Below are 21,447 nucleotides of genomic sequence, written 5' to 3'. Positions count from 1 at the left end.
GAGGGGGGGAGAGAGAGAGAGAGTGAGAGCGAGAGAGAGCGAGAGAGAGAGAGAGCGAACGAGAGAGGGAGAGAGAGGGGGGGGTCCGCCACTAAAAAGGATTTTGTTCCTCTGTCAAGTCTCACATCAGCTGCTTGACTTGCAATTGATCCAATTTGCATGAACCACTGGTGCTAATTGACGTTCATCACTTTGTCTTTGACACACACACACGCACGCACGCACGCACGCACGCACGCACACACACACACACACACACACACACACACACACACACACACACACACACCCCATTCTGCTGCAATTTACTGAGTCAATTACTGTGGTTGTCAAAGTTTTCTTTCTTTGTGCCTCTATGTTGATATTATATGCTTTTCACCAAAACACTTGTATTATTATTAGGATTGAACATATATTTTCTTTTTTTTTTTATTGACACCTGTGCATTTATGACGATGCTGGTGCACGTGCCGCTGGGGATAATTACGTGGTGACGTCACTGTACGTGCGCAAGCCCGCGCAGCATGTGGCCGAGGTAAGACATGTCCGCCGCCGCCGCCGCGACAAATAAAGTCATAAAATTCAATGTTGCGGCTCGCGTAATTGTGTTGAATATTTTGTTCAATATTGTCTTGTGTGTATTTCGGGATCATGTTGTAGTAGCTTAGTGGCGATTTTGAGCGGTTGTCTGTCGACGGATTGAGCTAATGTTGCTAACGCTAATTAGCGCGCACCCTTTTCATATAACTAGGTATATATTTTTCATGATTTCTGACTTCCAGGATAGCCGGCGAATCCGTTGCAGTTGCAAGCTGTGCTCACGAGTCCTATTTACACTCAGGTAGGATGTTTTAATTTTACATTTTGTTTTCAATGGCGCTGCAAAGCAGGGATTGTCAACCGGTGCCCTCTAGTGGTCCGCGGCGGTGTTGCATTAGAACAACTCATTTCATGCACCAAACAAGAATGGCAATTATTTGAAGGCATTGCAGTGGGTAGTTCGAAATGGCAACATTTTTATAATTGCTTGGGGTGGCTCCTCACTTTGTGTTGTCACAATGTGAGGACCCGCTTGTTTTCTCGACTAGGAGGGATGAGCAGGAATGCTCGGAGATGGGTGAAGTGGGGTAAACGTCACTTTGTTGACGCATTAAATGACTTTTCATTTGAGTTGAATTTGTCTGCCAGTTTCAGCGCTGCTGACCTTCTCTTGTGCTCTGCCATCTCGGTCACGACTTCATGTCTCGCTACCGTTTCCAAACAATTTCAGTGACGTTTTTCGCTTGGAGTGACGCAGCCAAAATCAAGCAAGCAGGAAAATGGGAAAATGCGTCCACTCTGACAACATTTTATTCGCTTTGTCATTATCAAGTAGTGGGTGTAAACTAATGAGGTGGGAAATGAATTTGAATTACTTTAGCATGATGACTAATAGGGGGGGAAACAGAAGGGTGGGACTATTTCCTGAAGGTCAAGCGGTCCCACGTCACTGTGCGTGTGCGTGTGTGTGAGCGAGAGACGCATTCACTTAAGGCTTTCCTCACCTTTGTTGGCAGCATTTTTAACATGAATGGCTTTTTGGGATGCTGTAAATGGGAGAGAAAAGCTTATTGTCTTCTTTGTCTTCAATGTCACCTTTCTTCCGACAAGTGCACTTGAGCAGTGGGGGGTTAGTGAGGATAAATGTGGGGGCGGTGGCGGGTGGGCCGGCAAGCGTGCCTGGGTTCCGACCAGCCTATGGCTGCCGGAGAGGACAAAGGCTCCATCCCAAGCGCTTGCACAACCGGGGAGATGATGCCTTGATGCCGTGCCGTGCGCCCCGCCCCACTCGTGGAAGCCGCTAGCGGTCTCACGGGTGGCGAAGCAGCATGTGGCTCATCATCCAAACTGTAGAAATTTGGGGTGGTCAATGTTTTGTGCATTCCGTGCATCTTAAAGATTGCGACCGCACTGGTTTTATCCTCTCCAGGCGCAACAAATGCTTTTTGTGATTCTCCCAAACAATGGCGCCGAGAGACAATCACGGGCCAATCAATACCCGTCTGGAAGCTCAACTGGGCAGTCCGTGCCAGTCAATTAGACTTGTCATGTTTGACTCCCGCCTCGCTCCTCCCCGCCCGCAGACACAAGCGGCTGATTGCCGGGGAGCTTTTTCTTTTTGTCAAGAGAATTGACTCTTTCCTGAAGGGGAAAAAGAAAATCTCAAAGCAGGCGGGCAGGCGGGCGGGCTGGCGGGCTGGCGGGCAGGCAGGCTGGCAGGCAGGCAGGCAGGCAGGCAGGCACTCGCACTGGGTGAAAATCTGCCGTAAAGAGACCAAATAAAAAAGTCAATCAGGGCTAGAGTCTTTTCTGAAGATACTGATGATCAGTTCACATGTAGCAGCAGCAGCAGCAGCTTCTGACGGTGCGACATGCCATTCATCAGACGAATCATAAATAAGCGGCAATGGCGGGCGGCGGCTCCTCGCGGAGAGCGCAAACGCCGTGATTGATCATGACGGAGACTCTGGGCAAATTGCGTGCGGCATCAGCAGTCACGGAGAGGACAACCTTGGAGGTCACGTGAGCATCCATCCTCGAGGCTGATGCCACAATTGACATTCATGTGACTTCCTGCACTTGCACCTCAGCGTACGAGACGGCACTGTGCTAATTGCGGCTTTTCTCGCAGTCACGTGCGTGTGGTTTAGCGCACACGGAGCCGGACTGCACTTTTCAAATGCAATTTGCTCCCGTTTGACTCCCGCTTATATGTGTATTGATGTGCCAGAAAAGCAGGCCCGGTCGGTCATTTCCCTTTGCGGATGAGGATTTTGCAACTTTATTAACGATTGTGGCAGAGCCCCGACTGGCGAATGCGCTCGCGTGGGTCGACGCGCGAGCTGAGCAATTAGCCAAACCTCCCCCATAAATCCAAAGTGTTGATGTCGCCACGGCCTTCCCGTCGTCATGAATATGATCACGCGACAGGGCAGATGTGCTCGGTCCAGATGTCCAAGCTGCTGTTTTCATAACAAGGATGATGTTCGAAAAAAGGATTACCGCCGGAGCTTACGCGCCGCGTCGGCTCTGTTAGTTTGCAAACAATGCAAACTGCTGATAGTGGGGATTTACCTCCCATCCCATCCCATGCCATGCCGCTCGGCCGTATGTGTCATCTGCACTTCCTTTTTAATCTGATAGTTGCATAAAGCGGATGGCTCATTAGCGGCGTCACCGCCAAGGCCTTTTAGCGCGTCCGGGTCAAAAACCACGAGGGGCCATTTACTTGCGCCGGTAATGGTGCCACCGGAAACCTACCGGACACTTCATTAGGTACACACTTTTCAAGCAACTTTGAGCTAACTTGTTATCCAAAGTACATACGTATCAAACTTCAGACGTAGTTCTCTGTTCAAAACGCTTTTCAGGGCAACATTTTCTTGTGTTCACGCAAGTCACAACCAGTCATGAAAGCAACCAAAATTTAGTGATGGACTTGAAATGGAAAAAATGTTGTAACATAGCTTTTAGTAGCATGATAGTTGTGATGTGGCTGGAAATTGGATAAAGCCAGCAATATGGTTCTAGCTTTTGCAGGCCACATAACGGTCGACTAAATGCTCACACACAAACATCTCAAATTGCATTTGCATTATGCAAATGCGAGATGGCGTGATTATTAAAGCGTGTGAGCACAGCAAGTTTAAAGCAAATACGAATTGGAGGTTGCTAGGAAGCGTTAATGCACACTTAAGGTGTGTGTGAGTGTGAGGGAGGGAGGGAGGTAGGGACGGAGATGCAGTGCATTATGGGTAATACATCACTCACCCCTTCCACCTGTAGGTCCCTTTTATCCTGATGTCTTTTTTCTGAGTGGACTGATCTCATCCGAGCACAGCCAAAATGCTTTCCCCTTTTCCCCCCTCGTTGTCGCCCTTTCGTGCCCGCGCCGGCATGTTGCCATGGTTACCTGTGCGCCGTCACGACAAAATGTTATTCACCGCCGCATGTACGAGCTCAGGCTTTATTGCGCGAGTGCAGTTTCAACTTGAGGAGACGGCAAAGAGTCACGGTCGCCACCTTCGCTGTTTTTTGGCCCCATTTGGACGCAAATTTAGTCCACGCTCAATTAGCCGTGAGGGGATGCGTCATTGTCGCCGCCGGGTGTCCTGACACCAAGTGCCTCCATGACATAATGCCTCTTCCCTCTCTCGTCAAGGCGTTACCAAACAACAGACTTCATTGTTTGGATTCCTTGCAGTCACCAATGCGGGCACTCGCGGCCAACAATGAGGCGCTCTGAAACGGCCACACACTCGCTGTCACGTTAGACTTAAAAGCCAACCTAGCCAGCCGTGCCTGACTCCTCTGGCAATAAATCTGTCCTCCGTTGTGAAGTAAGTGCCCCCCCCTTTCAATAAGAAGAAGCGGGGAGTCCACTACGGACAAAAGCAGCGGACGCCCGCCACACCGCAATCGGCGACTGACGTCAACAGACGCTCTGATGAAACATTGGGCCTGCTGCTAGAGAAAAGACACACGCTGGGAGTGCGGATGTCTTGATAAACGCTGCGATAACACTTCACAGTACACCGCGCACCGTCATTAGTGTGGAACTAATAAGTGTCGGCCACCGCCGCCGCCGCCGCGTATTGACACATTGATGCGTCAGGCCCGCACAGGATTAACAACTCATTGACTACCAAAATGTGACCCACTTACATATACAAGATCTAGTGTGGATATACTAGGTATTTACAATGTGTGTGTCGACTGTATGTATGAAGTCTTTGACAGAATTGAAAGACAATGCTGAGTTGCATTACAGTGCCACCATGTGGTCGCAAGCCTCCTGCAGGCACCAAAGACTTTGACCCGAAGCCCCCGTCGTCTCGACCATGTTGCCTTGTTGAATGTTGGTCACCACACACTTGATTTTGCACCCAAGCCGACTTGTCATGACGTCATTGGCCGAGTGTCACCTGGCAATCAAAGAGGAAGTCGAGGATGCGGAGGAGCCGGTGGCGCGGCGAGCGGATTGGCGTCATAATAGGATAAACGCCCCTCATACGCCCACTCGCCCCCGGCAGGGCCCTTGGGAGATACGCGAAGGGATTAGCCGGCCTGCCGCGCGCTTTACTCGGGGGCGGCAAATATCAAATATGCACAGCATGCTCATTTCCTCAAGTACCCTTATACAATTGTCTTTGTCAAATCAAGTCACTTTTGAAGTGCTTGGAAAATCCTTCAAATCCAGTGCTTGTGTTTTTTTATTGAATTTATTTTTTTGCATGTGTTTCTGCTTAGGCGTGGCACCTGTCTTGAAATTCAACAGCAGCTCCTCATTTGCCTTGTGCTCTCTCTCTCTCTCTCTCTCTCTCTCTCTCGCTCTCTCTCTCGCTCTCTCTCCCCCTCATCCTCTTACAGGGGGATTATGGGCCTAAGATGTCTAGTGAAAGAGAGACCGCAAAGTAAGACACCACAAGACAGCCAAACAGTGGGGGAGAGGGAGAAAAAAAAAGACGCCGGAGCATGGAAAGGGGCCCAAAGCGCGGGGCCCAGGACGGGGTCGCAGGTCGTCTGTCAACGAGGTCAGTTTCTTTACATTCTTTACAAAGACTTGAGTCGATTTGATCTGTACTTAACTTGGGTAGCTGAAAAAACAGAGCGAGTTAAGGCGAACCCTCCTCCCAAGTTATCATTCGCTGCCCCGGTTCAAAGAAATCATACGTATTTGACAGTTAAGAACATTTCATCTCCAAGTACCTATTCATGAAACACAAGAACAGAACAGCGCAATAGCCCTTCAATTCAACCACAACTTGTGCTCATTTTTTGCATTTGACTATGTCACGAGCGTACGTTTTGAAAAGGTCTTTTTCTCGCTAGGCCCGGCGGGCCGAGCCTCACCCGGTGAAATCCGTCTCGGGGTCCCGCTAGGCAGCCATGCGCTGGGCCGAGCCTCCTGCGCGAGGTTCGGCTCTCTGGGCCCTCCTGCTGCTGCTCTCGGGGGCCACGGCAGAGCAGCTGAACGCCAGCGGCCAGCACGGCGGCGGATCCCAGTGCGGCGACTACACTAACCAGGTGCGTGACTCCTTCGACCCCCTGCAGATCACGATGGAGATCTTGTCCCGTTTTCACCACCCTGCAGCCGACGGAGGACGGCATGTGCCGGCTGGTGGCCACTCTGCCGCAGCTGGACGGGCAGCGCTGCCCCGACATGTTCCGCTGCACGGACGAGGTCTCCTATTGGCTGCGCCAGAACGAGGAGCGTAAGCAGCAGGTGGCCGAGCTGAAGGAGACCGTCCGCCAGCTGCACGAGGAGCTGCGCGACCACCGCCATCGCATCAGGCACTTGGAGCTGCTACAGGTGACCCCCGCTCGATAGATAAGATGCCGCCAGTGAGTGAGACTGCCTTGCGAGTTGTATTGTGATTCAGAAGCAGGATTGGCGGCAGGAGGGGCCTTTGGGGCCTGGTCTCGTTTTCTCCACTGTGCCGTTTCCACCGCTGTGCTCTTTCCACCGCTGTGTAATATGTCGGCGGGTAGCCCCCCCCACCCCCTGTAACATATCCTTGACCTCGCTAACTAACAGGATTAGCTTCATGCGCCATGATCCACTGAGCCAATGAGAAAACACGGCCTTGAGCCAAAGGTGGCCTCACGTGACGTGTGATGTTGCGCCTGGCAACGAGGCTTCGGGCCTCGGGCGTCGTCCTGGCAAGCGAGTCGACTTTGCCGCTGTTGTTTGTCAGCACGACGACGGGAGCCATTCCAACGCCACCCAGGAGCGACGTTTCCACCAGATGGAGGTGCACTACGCCGAGGCCACCAGCCTGCTGCACCTCCAGGGAACGCTCATCCTCAACCTGCAGGTATGGAGCTCCGAATGCGCATAGCCGCTTCCTTCCGAGCGCCCCGCTTAGTCGTAGTATTTTGTGTGTGTCTACTTTTAGAACCAAGTTCACAACCTCAGCCGATTAGTGGAGCAGGCCAAGAAGAGCCCCGGATGCTTGATCAACGCAGTCCGGCCCAATCCTCTCATGAATAGCCGCCAGCGGGCTTCACATCCGGGTACGCCCGTACCGTCGACTTCCAGCAGAGGGTGCTTGCCGCCCACTTGTTGCTGTCCTTTGGCCTCCTTCAGAGATCCAGCACATGAGGAACTGTCCCATCGACTGCGCCTCCATCTACTACAACGGAGTGACGAGGTCGGGCGTCTACACCGTGGTGCCCTCACTTGCAGCCCTGCCTGTGGAGGTCTACTGCGACATGGACACTGACGGTGAGTCGCGCGTCCGTCCACGCCACGCCACCAAATGCACTGTGGCGTTGGCGTGAAACCATGACCAGGTGAGGCAATGTCATCCAAATCGCCCACGCTCACCGCCATGCCTTGCTCTCGCCGTCGCCAGGCGGCGGTTGGACAGTCATCCAGAGGCGGGTGGACGGCTCCGTCAGCTTCGACCGCGGCTGGCGCGAATACCGGGCCGGTTTCGGCGACCTGCGCTCCGAGTTCTGGCTGGGCAACGACCACATCCACGAGCTGAGCGGCCACGGGGACTACAGCTTGCGAATCGATCTGGAGGACTGGAGCAACAAGCGCAAGCATGCCCTCTATCAACACTTCAGGTGGGTGGCCCATTTCAAAGAAGCACTTAAGCCCAATGCGGACTCACAAGTCTTCCGCTCACTACCAAACGTGCACTTTTGCCTACAATATTTACATCATGCCTCAGTGTTGCACGAGAACCATTAGTTGCTAATCTCAAATCCTAAGCAGTGCAGGTGGGCCATCCACCAGCGGTTTGCAAAGAAAAATTGCACAAAGGGTCCAAGCGAGAGGCTCGGCAAAGCGACCCATGACTATAAACAGTTCGGACGTGTCCGTGTCGTGCGTGTGGCGCAGCGTAGAAGACGAGGAGCACCGTTACCGTCTGCACGTGTCGGGCTTCGGCGGCAGCGCGCACGACTCTTTCGGCTGGTACCACGACAAGCGCGGCTTCAGCACGCCCGACAGCGGCGACATCTGCGCCGAGATCTCCCACGGTGGATGGTGGTACAGCCAGTGCTTCTACGCCAACCTCAATGGCGTCTACTACAGGGTGAGTGTCCCGTCGAGTGGCGGCAGTTTGGTGCAAACTGACCAGCGCTGGCTGGCTGGCTGGCCGGCTGGCTGGCCGGCTGGCTGGCCGGCTGGCTGGCCGGCTGGCTGGCTGGCTGGCTGGCCGGCTGGCTGGCTGGCTGGCCGGCTGGCTGGCTGGCTGGCTGGCTGGCTGGCTGGCTGGCTGGCTGGCTGGCTGGCCGGCTGGCCGGCTGGCTGGCTGGCTGGCTGGCTGGCTGGCTGGCTGGCTGGCTGGCTGGCTGGCTGGCTGGCTGGCTGGCTGGCTGGCTGGCTGGCTGGCTGGCTGGCTGGCTGGCTGGCTGGCTGGCTGGCTGGCATGTGTCCCGCAGGGAGGCCACTACGCGCCCAACGGTCAGCTGGGCCCCGACGGGATCGTGTGGCACTCATGGAGAGACTCCGACTATTACTCTCTACGCAAAGTCACCATGATGATCCGGCCGCGCGCCTTTCGAAAACATCGCTCTCCCTGAGCGACCGTTACCATGACGACGGACCAACTCTTCATTCCTGGACACTTTTCACGGTGACTGATTTTTTTGTACTTTGTTTTGATTTTTTTTTTGTCAGCAAAGAGGAAAGTTAAAGTGGGCCGATCAAAACATTTCTTTTGTTTGAATTATTAATGACTTATGATAATGAGTGCACGACAGCAGAAAGGGCAGTACGGAAATAAAATTGTATAAACAAAAGTCCAATAAAATTACAAGTGCAGCTCAATAAGAAATTCAGTAGTAGATTAATACAAAAAGCCAAAGTCTCTCTATATATATATAAATGTAAAAATATATGTATAATGTTTTTCATGTCATAGTCTTAATATCTTGAAGTGGATTAATTTTGGCTTTTCACTAGCCTGAAGCGATGATATTCTAAAAATAAAATCAAACTTTCATCATGTGCAGTGACTCAGAGTCAGCGCCTCGTGGTCAACCATGAGAGCATGCGAGAGATGGACAGAAGGCAAAAGAGGGAGAAAAAACAAAAAAAAGTTTCATTTTAATGGCAGGGTTGTTCACGTTCTTCGCCGGCGTAGCAAACTTACTTGACAAAGTCAATAGCTGTGCATGTTGCTCTCCAGCTGCACCTGATGACAGCGGGAGGGAGCTTCGTGCACGGCTAAAAGGCCTCTTTCACCCACGGCCACAGGGATGCACAAACCCCCCTTTGACCCCTTGCGCGCTCATTCGCATTCCATTTTGTTTCTCAAACGCAAGAATCTGTTCGGCGCAGATAAGGACCCCAGTGTGCGTGCGCGCACGCCAAGAACAAGAGCAGAATTCTTTGCATAGAAAAGGCTTCCAATTAGAAAAGAAAAAGTTGTTTTAGCAATTTGTATTCCATTTCTAGGCACAAAGAAATCTCGGGAAATGAGCAAAACAGTTGATAGAATAGTGTATATTTATTTTAGGAATTGTACACTCACCAGCCACTTCTTTAGCTCCACATGTACTACATAGAAATAAGAGCCAATGCACCTTCATCAAAGTCTGCCTTTGGACTGAGCAAAACAGAACCTTCCATCAGGCCTTACTTACATTGTACATTATGCAGCCGTGATGCCGCTCGGCGTGCTTTTTATTAAATACATACATACATTTACTATAGATGTGTCTCACAGGATCTCAAAACAAGGTGAACAACAAAATGATTGCGAGCGAAAAGCAAAAACAAATTGCATATGTGCTCTACAGCTCCTGCACCTTCATATATATATATAAAGAAAAACACCAGAATCAGATTCAAGGCAGTGGCAATTCATTCGTAGTCTTCAAATGCGCATTAGGTCTTGAAATGTAAACGTCCATCAAATGCAACAAATGGAATTGGATTGAAGCGCTTTTTCTTTTCATTTCAACTGAGCAAGGCACGTGGGGCGAGGAGGACGGGAAGGGGCGGAGCTTCCTGTCTTCTGAGCAGAAAGTGCAGGAAGAAAGAAGGCGCCGACAAACACGCACGCACGCACATTTCCTTCGAGGGAAATGTACAATAGCGCACATTCATATGAAAAGGCACAGCTAGCTTTTCTGAATTGGATTTGTTTTTTTCTTACAGGCTACAGTGACACAATTATTTCCTCAGTCGTGTAAACGGCGGTTGAGTGCCTTTTGTTCCCGTCACCAGCTCGCTGATCTTAAAAACAAAAAAAGAGGAAGAAGATTTGTGCGCCGCACTCAGCGCTGGGCCTCTCCGCTTTGCCATTTCGCTCTCGATGAGAAGGGAAGGGGGAGGGGCGGGTGTCGAGTTCTTGGGCCGGACCTTGCGAGGCGCCTTCACATTGTTGTGAACCGGCTGTGAGCTTGTCTCAGCTTTGCGGCGATCTGCCGGTGGACAGAGAGGCGAGGGTTAAGGGCCGTCCAATCAGGGGCCAGACAATTGCTGTTTACCGTCTCGTAAAACTTGACTTGCTCTTCCAGGTATTGCTGCATGACCCTGTTGTAGTCGTAGATACGGTTGCTATGGAAGTGGTTCATCTCAGCTGGTCACGTGAGAGCAAATGGTCAGAGTGCGCCGGCGAGTCGCCCCCCCCCATAAAGCGCTGGTGAGTCGCCCCCCGTAAAGCGTCGCCTCGCACACGCGTGCGTGCTGCGTGCGTGCGCAGCTTACCTTGTAAGGCGTAGGACATGGTGCTGACTCGTTTGGCCATGGTGACCTTTTCCTGAGGGCTAATTTTACTGGTGGCCACCAACTTGTCACCTTCCTTCACTTTGTCAATAGCGGCCTACGACACCACAGACACGCGCACAAAAGCGGTTCCGTTCAATGGTTGCGATCCACGACAAACCAAAACATCAGCGCTACATTGGCATCCTCAAAGGTATGTAAGAGTTTACACCTGTAGGGGGAGCCCAAGAGAAATCATAACGTGACTATTGATTGATTTAAAAGAAACATGAGCAGCAGGGCAGACTTTAAAGTACGCGGAAGCTCAGAAAAGAATGGTGTTTAGACTTACTATCCAGATGTGTTTTGGTTACACTGGTAGTCAATGTACAACATTGCTCTGTGCCCTTTAACCAAATGTTTTTTTTTCTATTTTCTTGTCAGAGTTGTACACGTGGAGGGAGGCCACTGTACCTTATGGACGCCGATTGTGTCCGGGAAGCATCCAAGCAAACCTTTGTACTCGTTGTTGGTCTCCATGAGGAAGTGGAGATCCTTTTTTGGCTGCAACCAATGTAAGGCACACAGACACAAACACGGATGGGGACGCGGGGGGGTGAAAAAAAAAAGGCTAGATTACAAGCAGAAGGAAGAGAATTGTTGCAGCGGTTAACGGAATCCAAGTAGGACACCACTGATAAGTGGGAACAGGAAATATGTGATTCTATCTATCTGAATGTACCGTACGTCTGCTATTCGTCACTAGTGGGGCATCGAACGGGGAGACGTTTGAGGCCCCCCAAAAAAGAAAGGCTACTTTTGTCACCAACACAAGCGACTCGAGGATGGGCTCAGGCTTACCTACCCCATATTGTCCTCCAGGCCGCAGCAAAAAAGGCCACCTTCACACTTGAATGCCAACACTTGGCACAATGTACAAACAAACATGTACAGTAGTGTATTATTGTAGAATAGCAAGATTTTCCGTCAGCGTATCGATTATTTCTTCCAATAGAGGGCGCGACAATACATTTTGCGAAGAAGTCACGAGCACCTACCTGCTCTGCTACCAACTGCGCTATCTCCTCGTAGGTCTTCCCTGCGGCTGTCATGGCATCCGTCAGCGTTTCCTCACCTGCAAGAGGAAGACGTCTGATTTTTTTCGTTTTTGCATTCCGATGCACTGGTGTGTCCGCGTAGTGTACACGGACGGACGGACGGACGGGCCTAACTTGCTGGATAAGCGTGGCCATTCCAACTTTGCACGTTTTGCGCCATGCCGGTCGGTACCTTGGTATCCGCTGCTGGCGAACACCGAGGAGAGGCTCTGGAAGGCTTTACCGATTCGTTGGTATTCTTTGGGCAGAGCTGAAGTCACAGAAGTACATGGGATTCAGCCTAACACCTGGCGGCCAAATGCCGACGGCGCTACGTTACGTACGGCCCGTGCATCGCTTCCAGTGCTCGTGGCCCACTGTGAGGATTTCCTTCACCCCGTCGTCCATTGCTTTGGTGAAGCGGCTGAACTGGTCGCATTTATTCTCCCTGTGCGCAAAAAGAGTGAGCGTTTGCCTCGCCTGTCGAGGGACGATTCGTTCACTCACACTTCGATAGGATCCAAGTCGGGAGCCTCGGGCTCGATGGTCGTGAAGATCATCACTCCCACCGTCTCGTCCTTTTCTGCTTTTCTCTTGCCCGTTTTCCAGTCCTGCGCAAGAGCGGCCGGGCGACGCCTTCAGTCGGACGCAACTCGGGCCTCTGAGAGCAGATGGCGGCCGTACCTTCTCGTCCTTATAGGTGAGGAAGAGCTGAAATACTTCGCTGCTGGCAACGACCGGGTGCCTGCACATGCGGCTCATCCAGCCCTGCAAGCGCTCCATTCGCATCTTGATGAACTCCTCCTCAAAGCGCCCTGGCGCGCAAAAGAAAAAATGAAGCCGCGCTCGTCCCCCTCGGGACGCCACAAGCGCGAGACTCACCTGTTACCTGCTTGTCCGGTAACGACGGGATGGGAATGGCCGAGCCAAATTTGTCCAGGAGCCTCTCGTACAGCCAATCAAAGTGCTTGTATCTGTGGTTGACGGGGCGGTTGGTGGTCTGGAAGGACACGGCCGGCCGCGAGTTAGACGCTGATGGAGGCGGCGGTTGCCGGCGGCGGTTGCCGGCGGCCTAACGTCCGCCCGCCCGCCCGCTTACGTTGGCCGTGATTTGGTACTCGATGTAACTCTTGAGGCCGTACATCTTGGAGCCCTTCTTGGGGTCGGCCACCACGCAGTCCAGCTGCGATTCCGGGTAAAGCCACACCGGACCGACCTCGCCCATCTGTGCTTGGGCAAAAAAAGTTTCTTTTTGAAGGATCCCCCAAAGCAAGATGGCAGAGAACAATTTCCAATAGAACCTACGTAGATGGTGAGCTTGTCCTTGCCCTTTGCTATCTGCTTACACAAGAGATACAACTCGGGGCCAGACTTTGAGAAGCCGGGAAACCTGAAAGACAACAGCCATGGGACTTTTGGGCTTTTTCAGCCGCTCTCCCATCTGTCGACTTTCCACGCCGTCCAGACCTCGAGGACTGTGCGATCGTGCTCAGACAGACCTGACCATTCGGTTCCTTACTTGAGTTTCATGGAGGCGTGAGCGCCGCCTCGCTGCATGGCGCCCCCGTCTCCCGATTCGGCCTCATTGAAACCCGCGGCCGACTTGTCGTCCCACTCGTCGTCCCACTCGTCGTCGTCGGCTCCTGCGGGCGGTGAGACGGACAAAAGTCAGGACGGCGGCTGGGATGCCGTGGTCCCGCATGCTGGGGCTAGAGATCATCTGGCCCCGAGCGATGTGCGCATTAGCGAGAGGCGGCAAATTGGGTCTGCGGGCTAAAGGATGATTTGCCTAAATTAGCCGAGTCATTTTCAGCCCACCTTTGACGTACTTGATCATGCCTTATGCTGATTTGAACACAAACTCTCAACAACACGGTGTTAATGCAAAGACCAAAAGTCGTCACATGCTTTGAATAGTTGACCCAGCCCCTGACAAAAAAAAAAAAAAAAAAAAACTGCCACGGGCACACCATGCATAGGATACCTGTGTAATCAATAAGGTAAGGATAAGGGTAGATGTCTTTGGAGAGAGAGAGAGAGAAAGAAAAAGGAAAAGTCTGTTCACTCTGTTCCATCCGCGTTTTCCTTTTGCAAAAACAAATGAAGAAATTGAGGTCAGGCCTCATTTGGCCTGCTTGACTCATGCGTGAGTGAGTGAGTCAAGCTTTTCCACCGCTTGATCTGCTGGGTCAGGCGGCGCACAGCTGCAGAGCCGTGCTTTTGTTTTGTTTTGGTTTGGTTTTTTCTCAACTTCCAAGGAGAAAAACACTTCAGAGTGTCAATATGTGTGCGCAGGGCTCCGTGACTACCTGGACCCTGGTAGGCCTGAGGGTGGCCGTGAGAGGCGCCGGCCCAGGAGTCGCCGGCGGCCGCCTTGCCCGTCTGGGTGCCCTCCGGATTGGACGCCCAGTTGTTGGAGGCGCCCGCCGAAGGGTCCGTGCTCCACGAGGACCAGGGGTCGCCGCCATTGCGATCAGCCTGCGCAGGACCACAAAAGTAAGCCGCACCTTGAGGAGCTTTTCATGTCAACCATTACAAATTGCACGGCTGCCAAACATGCGCTCCAAACCAGCAAACAGTTAGCGTGCCATCATGCTGGTCACAGGCAACGGGAAGCGCCAGAGGGTGCAAAAAAAAACATGGGGAGGGTCTGGGGGGGGGGCGGGCGGACTTCATGCCGCTCAGCTCTGCCGACCACCCACGAGTGGCAGTTACCTCATCAGGGTAGGGGGAAACTGGGGTGTCGGGTGGGGTGCTCGACCCCCTACCGGCCACCTTAAGGGAAGGGAGAAAAGGTGATGTCATCACGAGGCGCCGACAGCCAAGCGGTTGAGGGATGGAGCGAAGCGGAGGGGGTCAAATGGAAGTTGAGAGTGAGCGTTTCTTGACTCATCCGCTTTCCCTGCCCCGATTTGTACTGATGCAGCAGTACACTCATTTCCTGGAAACTTCCTGCTAAAATGCAAACGTGACCGAGCTGCGCGGCATATGTGGACCTCTCACTTCTGCATTTGTGTGCGTAGCTCACACGGGGAGAAATTAAAAAACATGATCGACTCGACTCACCTGGTTTTGTGTCCCGGCCGCGGGGGCAAAAGCGTCAAAGAAGGACAGATCGGAATTTGTGACGCTGCCGACGTTGGCGGCCGGCGCTGCCGCCGCTGAGAACGGCGGGAGGGCCGACTTGTTGAGCTGCAGAAGGGAAACAACTCCAAGTTGAGCCTTTATGACTTTTACAGGTGCATTCCTCCGGGGTAACGCCACCGCGTTCCACTGGAAGCTCAGACAGCAAAATAAAGAAATAGCCAGACCAACTGTGTGCTCTCCTTTTCATTACAATCCAAATCAAGCCTAATCAAATGGACATCTCATCTCCTCATGTTTCTGTTCTTTTAGATGAAGGCTTGGCCCGGAGCTGAAAGCAATCTCCGGACGGAACCTCGTCGGAGCCCCGCAGGCGCCCAATCGGCCCCACGGAGGGACAATCCATTAGATACAGCCGTGCTTTCTGCTCACACTTTTCCATGTCTGCAGCATCCTTGAAAAAGATAACCAGCCATAGCTATGATGACTATCTCAAGGACTTTGTGACTTCTGACCTCGGCTGAATCTCCAAGAGTGACAAACAACATGGCTGGATACGTCTGCATGGGGTAAGCCTTGACTTTTAACCGTCTTTTTAAACACGCCCGAAGGGAATCGGCTCAACCGGATGGGCAAAGACGAGCACCACATCCTGTTGAGATTTGGCTTTCAAGCTGCGGCGCTATCTGCTTGCGTTTCTGTTCCCCCCCCCCCCCCCCCCCACCCCTTTCACAATACAGTACAGGACGTGTGACATTTAGTCGTGTACATGCGTGTGTCACCTCAATGTAGTCTTCAGGCACCAATCCCACATCCCCTCTGGAGTTTTGCGCTTCAATCCAGCCACCACCAATTTGCTGGAACCCAAATCAGACATTTTGGCTAAATCAGTGAAGCAATTGAGAAGGTCACTCCAAGCAGTAGATTTGCGCAGTCATTCCTGTTTAAGAAAAGCAAGCAGGGCCGTTATCTGACCCAAAACGTCCCGTGTAGAGGTAAATGTCCAAAGTCAAGCGAGTGGCGCAGTTGTCAGACTTTTCGAGCAACTTTGCAAAGTTGCCTGCCGCTCAGCAAACACAGCTTAGAGACCTTTGAACTGTTGGCCACCGACAATGACATCATGTTTGCGCTCTTCCTTCCTGCGGCCGGCCCGTGTTTGTGCACCAGTTGAGAAGTCCAATTTCATCCAAGTCCAACTCACCTGATTGGTGATAGTGACCGTTTCGCCTTCTTTCACCGTCAGCTCATTGTTTCCCGGCTCCGCGGTGAAGTCATACAAAACCTGTGCCTGAGAGCAAACACACACAAGGCGCACTTTTGTTTGTTTTCAGCCAGTTCTCTGTCGACGTAACATTATTAACATATCCCAACACGCGTGAGACACAAGTCGCCTCGCTCATTGATCAAACAGGACCAACGGGTTCCCCTTTGCCTGTTTTCTGCTGAGTCGTAAGCAGTATCAGTGTCAACCAAAAACAAGTACGGGGAAAAAGCGGTACGCAGCACGAGGTCACTTTAGCAACATGAAGACAATCGTTTCAGATTCAGATTCAGTCATACACTTGGCAGCACTGATGAAAAACAACAACAATTATTACCAACAGCTCTCAGAGATTTGTTTCCAAACTGCACGTTTGAATTGAATCGCCAAAGACGTGCAAATACTGAGAACCAAGTCCTAGTCCATTTTCGCTCATTTTCACCATTGCAATATTCCTCATTTGGCTAAACCGGCCGGCCGGCCGGCCGGCGCCACTCAACAGGCGAAGACTCCATTTCCCAGCTCGCACCGCGAGCAGCAAGCGACCCGCACTTGAAAGGTAGTAAAATGTCACAAGACTCTTTTAATGAGACATTTTTCCACCATCGGACAAACATGAGCACCGATTACTCCCCGACTAAATTTCGCCGCGCATTTTGAGCGCATAAAATGCCGATGTCGTTGCGTCTCGCTTTGTAACTTTGACTTTCAAAGTTACTCTAAAGCTAACGTGACAAACTGCAACAGTCAGCCGTCCAGCCAGCCAGCCAGCCTGCCTGCCAGCCTGCCAGCCAGCCAGCCTGCCTCCACGAAGGCAATGCAAACCGCCACAAGTTCCACTTGCAATTCTTCCAGCCTGGGGACGTTGCCGATCTTACCTTTAGTGCCATAGTCGAAGCATTTATCACTCATTAGAAAAAGAAAAGCGACAAATAATGCAGGCAGGCCCCAGCAGTCGGTTTGGAGGCTTTTCCAACACTCAGCTGGACATTTCCTTCCGCTGCTTTTCTTCTCCGTGACGTAAACACGGCGGTTCCTGTAAACAACCGCAAGCAAAGCACTTTTCAAGGGAATTAAGGCGAGAGAACGCCCAAGTGGGTCCGGGTGAAAACGCAGATGAGATCCGTCCGTGTTGGTTCGGGCCGCCCTGAGCTGTGTGGATGCGGGCGGGCGGGCGGGCGCTAGGGGAGGAAACCGGAAAGATGGACCCGATCCGATAGTACTCCCGTTCGGATCCGCGCCTCTTATTAATTAACATTTATTGAAATAATAACACGCTTGTGCAAAAGGTTGACATCGTTTTACATTGTGTTAACCTTACTTTCGCAACACCGGTTTACGATAGGGAAGTGCATTACTTGCTTCATAAAAATATATTGAAAGAAAAACGGTTAAACTACGATCAGCACAAATATGAGATTGCACGTGGAGCAATTATTTTTTAAGATAATATATAACGTTGTCTGGTTTTTAAATCAAAACAACAACAACGTAACAGTTGAATGATCGTTTTTGTCTGTTAGTGTCGCCCTCAGCTGGCTAAAAGCTGCGTTGCAAGTCTAGTCAATGCACTCTATCATAAAAATGTCTAACTTCAGTGTAAACCCAAACAGAGGATTCAAATCTTTCCATAGGAATTTCAGATTTTTCTTTTTTTCTCCTGATGCAGTCCCATCATGTTTTCCCAGCTTGTCTCTCCTCGCCACCTGCTCATATTTCAACCAGATGACGATAGAAGTGACGGATAATGAATTGTATGATGATAAGGGAGTTGGCCGAGGGTGTGGTATGTTTGGGGGGGGGCGGGGGTTATCACAAAGGTTTATCTAGCACTGCAGGTGTGTTCAAAGCGTGGGGACGCTCTTTGGCTCCTCAAGCACACGCACGGTCCAAAAGCTCCCCGGCCTCAGCGGGACGTCATGCTGACTCTCCTTCCCATCCTGTGTCTGGTGTGGAGCCAAGGAGCGCAGGCGTCAGATCCGGACCTGCCCTTCATGGACTACCTGGACAACGATCACCTGGTCTGCATCAAGTGGGGCTTCGACGACGAGCAGGGGAACATCACCATCAAATTCATCGTCAACACCACCGGCTGGGTGGGCTTCGGCCTGAGTCCCAACGGAGACATGACGGGGGCCGACCTCATCATGGGGGGCGTCGGGCCCGGCGGGACCTACTTCAAAGTAAGTCACGTGATCAAAACGAGGCCAGATTTGTTTTCAAATGCATGTTTTTGTTTGTTTGTTTGTTTGTGCTGCGCAGGATTATTACGCGACGGACAACGGCTACCCGGTGGAAGACCAGCAGCAGAGCTACACGCTGCTGTCCCTCGAAGAGAGCGACGGGCAAACTCTCGTGACCTTCTCCAGGCCCTTCCAAACTTGTGATGACCAAGATCTCGCCATCACCGTGAGTCAGAATCGAAATTCTTCTCGTAGCACACACCCGTCCGAGCTAGACGTGAGTCACCTAGCAATGATCAGCTCTGAGATGGTCACTTTCTACTTTGCATTTGGCAATTTTCTTCTCTTGTGTTGAAAATGCCTTTGTCCTTTGTCAAGCTCAAGTTTCATTTAAGCTGCATTTGCGGGTCTTCTCCTGTTTCGCTCCACTGAATGCTTTCATAAGGTGTTGTCCACTTTTGTGTTTCGACACGAGAGCGCGTCATAGCAACACGGTTTATTGTCATTGAAAAGGACGTAATCCGACACGGTTTTGGTCCAGAATCGTTTAGGTGCGTGCGTGGTTACGTGCCGACGCCAAGGGTCAAACTTTCCTGCTGGTTTTTTTGTGCTGAATCTTCTAGGCCCAAGCCATGAATCTGATCTACGCTTACGGAAACACGGACGAGATCAGCTACCACGGGCTCCTCACCGGCACCAAAGAGCTCAACCTACTCAATTATGTCTCCAGAGCCACCGCGGTGGCAAATGGAAACTCCATCAGAGCCACCGTGGAAAACGTAGGAATCAAATCCCGCTCCTGTTCTGTTGTTCCACGCTTGGCAAGATTTTGCAAAACAATCATCGGGTGTGCATTCTTTGTAGGTCACCATCCCTCCGCAGGACACTTATTACCACTGCAGGATCATGAAGCTCCCCACCTTGATTGGCAAGCATCACATCGTTCGGGTATTTTCAATTCGTCGTCACCTTAGAAATACTCATTTCATCCCAGCCGATTGGAGTGCAATTTTATTTCGTTTGTTGCGGAAATGACCGAACCGCTCATTCTCGACGACGCACGCCATTTTCACGCTTTCAGTTTGAGCCGGTGATCGAGAACCCTGACGTGGTGCACCACATGCTGCTGTACAACTGCCCGCCTTCGGTGACCACACCCTACGACGGCGATTGCCACCTGGACCACCCGGGGGCCCTCTGCCACGCCATCGTTGCCGCTTGGGCCCTCGGAGGCCAGGTGGGCCGTCCGCCTTGCCGCCTTTCTCCTTTGACGACGCGTCTTGATGAATCCGTCCGCTGCCGCCGCCGCCGCCACAGATCTTTGACTTTCCAGAAGACGCGGGCATCCCCATCGAAGGCGGCGACGACTCAGCTTTCTACCGGCTGGAAATCCATTACAACAACCCCAACAACGAATCGGGTAGCCTTTTGACAAGGTCTACGGCGCCGCCGCCGCCTGTCGCTGAGCCCCTGCTGTCGTGCTCCTCCCGCAGGCAGGACCGACAGCTCAGGTTTGAAGCTGCACTACACGGATGAACTGCGCCCGCACGATGTGGGCATCCTCAGCACGGGCGTGTCGCCGTCCGGTTTGATCAATTACGACATTCCTCCCGGAGCCACTAAGTTCCGCACCTTCGGCATGTGTAACACCAGTCTCTTTTCTCAGGTACGTGGCTGCGACACGTGACGATTTCCCGCACGTAGTATTTCCAATGTCCTCCCTCTACGTTTCTACCCTACGCAGATCATGGACCCGGTGCCAGACTTGCAAGTTTTTGCCATTATGATGCACACTCATCTAGCCGGCAGGGAGGTCCGAGTGGGACATTTCAGGTAAGAAAGGGAGAAAGGACGACCCCGTGCCGGTGCTGAGCACGCTTGTTGCCGATAGAAATGGGGAGCAGTTGGGTTTCCTCGCCACCAATCCCAACTATGACTTCAACCTGCAAGAGATCACCAGATTGGGAAGCATCAAGACCATCAAGCCGGTGAGCCTGCCGGCTTGTTGATATCACGTGACCCTTTGAGTCAGCTAGCAAAGCCAGAAGTCAGACTTTTTGTTTTTGTTTGCTCGACGGGCCGGTGGAGCGTACAAGAGTTGCTATGGAGACAAACCGTCGTGGCGTGGCCCCCACGTTTTACTAAGCAACAAGTGACTCCAGATCATCCCGTTCTCTACCGCCTTGTTAACAAACAGTCAGGTTTGTCTTTGCTTCCCGTTGAATTCTCGAATGTGTGATGTCTGCTACAGGGAGACGTCATTGTGGTGGAGTGCTCCTACAGCACCTCCGATCGAACAAAACCTACAGAGGTAAGCGGAAGAAGCAAAAAATCATACCAAGCGCAACTTGAATGCCTACCGTGCGAGCACTTGTGGCTTCACGCAGATGGGCTTTGCCACCACCGACGAGATGTGCCTGGCCTTCTTGCTCTACTACCCCAAAATGGAGATTGTAACCTGCATCAGCTGGCCCAATATATCATCAAACCTGAACCAGCCGTGAGAGCCTGTGGCCCAACTTTCTGCTCCAAACAAATACTTTGCTTCAATTGGGCGCATGTATCGTGAGATGGTCCTAATGATTTGATATGAATTCCCCCGCAGATTCCCTCTGGGAGGCTCGCTTTCAAACCAACAAGAAATCGTGGCGTATGAGAACCTGGTGAAGAACTTGTCGCAAATTCAGATTGTATACACTAATAATGTAAGCGTTTTCTGCTCATGTGAAATTTCCAAAGCAAGACTTTAGTCATGACAAATGTGCCTTCAAACTTGTCGAAATTTCAGGCGCTCTTTCTCTCTCTTGCTCTCTCACAGCATTGTCATGTTCATCAATCATGCTAAACAGAACAAAGCTAACGAAAACAATCACATTTGAAAGAAAATGTGAGAAAAATTGTTGACGTATTGCTTTTGCCTTTTCTGCTTTCTGACAGAGCCAACTCGGCATCAACCCCAACGGTCACGTCGGCCATATGATGGAAACGCCAACTTTCCGCTGCGGGCATACGGGCAACGCATCGAGTAAATGCACATCCCGGATTTGGCATCAAGCAGCAGTCCTGTTGGTACTCCTCTGGATCGCTCTTTTCTAAACAATCCACAAACACCAA

At 51.7% G+C, this 21,447-nt stretch overlaps 3 protein-coding genes across 8 annotated transcripts; 2 read left to right on the top strand and 1 right to left on the bottom strand.

Moving 5' to 3' along the window:
- Window positions 1–286: 286 nt before the first annotated feature.
- LOC148381297 (fibrinogen-like protein 1) lies at window positions 287–11,279 on the top strand. Of its 3 annotated transcripts, XR_015854379.1 has the most exons (12): window positions 300–535; window positions 783–841; window positions 5,410–5,573; window positions 5,872–6,066; window positions 6,134–6,352; window positions 6,738–6,857; window positions 6,939–7,056; window positions 7,130–7,267; window positions 7,398–7,614; window positions 7,892–8,087; window positions 8,437–8,630; window positions 11,153–11,279. XR_015854379.1 is itself a non-coding variant. In XM_088361921.1 (11 exons), the coding sequence occupies exons 4-11, from the start codon at window positions 5,929–5,931 to the stop codon at window positions 8,688–8,690; spliced, it is 1,395 nt and encodes a 464-aa protein (XP_088218047.1). In that variant the 5' UTR covers window positions 287–535; window positions 783–841; window positions 5,410–5,573; window positions 5,872–5,928; the 3' UTR covers window positions 8,691–9,818. The 3 variants fall into 3 exon arrangements, 2 of the variants coding, with proteins under 2 accessions (XP_088218047.1, XP_088218048.1); XM_088361921.1 differs by lacking the exon at window positions 11,153–11,279 and having other exon boundaries at window positions 287–535; window positions 7,897–8,087; window positions 8,437–9,818; XM_088361922.1 differs by lacking the exon at window positions 11,153–11,279 and having other exon boundaries at window positions 8,437–9,818.
- snx9b (sorting nexin 9b) lies at window positions 9,488–17,344 on the bottom strand. Its single transcript, XM_088361893.1, has 18 exons — window positions 17,029–17,344; window positions 16,091–16,177; window positions 15,672–15,746; window positions 14,872–14,997; window positions 14,115–14,283; window positions 13,325–13,448; window positions 13,111–13,195; window positions 12,905–13,030; window positions 12,688–12,805; window positions 12,490–12,620; window positions 12,313–12,416; window positions 12,150–12,253; window positions 11,999–12,076; window positions 11,767–11,843; window positions 11,183–11,272; window positions 10,712–10,826; window positions 10,492–10,583; window positions 9,488–10,425 (listed from the first exon to the last, which is right to left on the bottom strand). The coding sequence occupies exons 1-18, from the start codon at window positions 17,038–17,040 to the stop codon at window positions 10,378–10,380; spliced, it is 1,761 nt and encodes a 586-aa protein (XP_088218019.1). The 5' UTR covers window positions 17,041–17,344; the 3' UTR covers window positions 9,488–10,377.
- moxd1l (monooxygenase, DBH-like 1, like) lies at window positions 14,107–21,443 on the top strand. 4 transcript variants are annotated; one of them, XM_088361890.1, is made up of 15 exons: window positions 14,107–14,301; window positions 15,202–15,458; window positions 18,113–18,333; window positions 18,413–18,559; window positions 18,957–19,112; window positions 19,198–19,281; window positions 19,415–19,570; window positions 19,651–19,753; window positions 19,827–19,999; window positions 20,078–20,166; window positions 20,225–20,321; window positions 20,585–20,644; window positions 20,721–20,833; window positions 20,939–21,038; window positions 21,271–21,443. In XM_088361890.1, exons 3-15 carry the CDS (start codon window positions 18,145–18,147, stop codon window positions 21,427–21,429), a joined length of 1,626 nt encoding a protein of 541 aa, XP_088218016.1. In that variant the 5' UTR covers window positions 14,107–14,301; window positions 15,202–15,458; window positions 18,113–18,144; the 3' UTR covers window positions 21,430–21,443. The 4 variants fall into 4 exon arrangements, with proteins under 4 accessions (XP_088218016.1, XP_088218015.1, XP_088218017.1 ...); XM_088361889.1 differs by having other exon boundaries at window positions 18,108–18,333; XM_088361891.1 differs by lacking the exons at window positions 14,107–14,301; window positions 15,202–15,458 and adding an exon at window positions 15,623–16,709 and having other exon boundaries at window positions 18,108–18,333.
- Window positions 21,444–21,447: the final 4 nt, after the last annotated feature.

Source organism: Syngnathus floridae, chromosome 19 (assembly GCF_059516105.1).
Source record: "Syngnathus floridae isolate MCC-2025c chromosome 19, RoL_Sflo_1.0, whole genome shotgun sequence".
Lineage (NCBI taxonomy): Eukaryota > Metazoa > Chordata > Actinopteri > Syngnathiformes > Syngnathidae > Syngnathus > Syngnathus floridae.
Note: the sequence above shows the minus strand (reverse complement) of the source record. Positions and strands in the feature narration are given on the sequence as shown.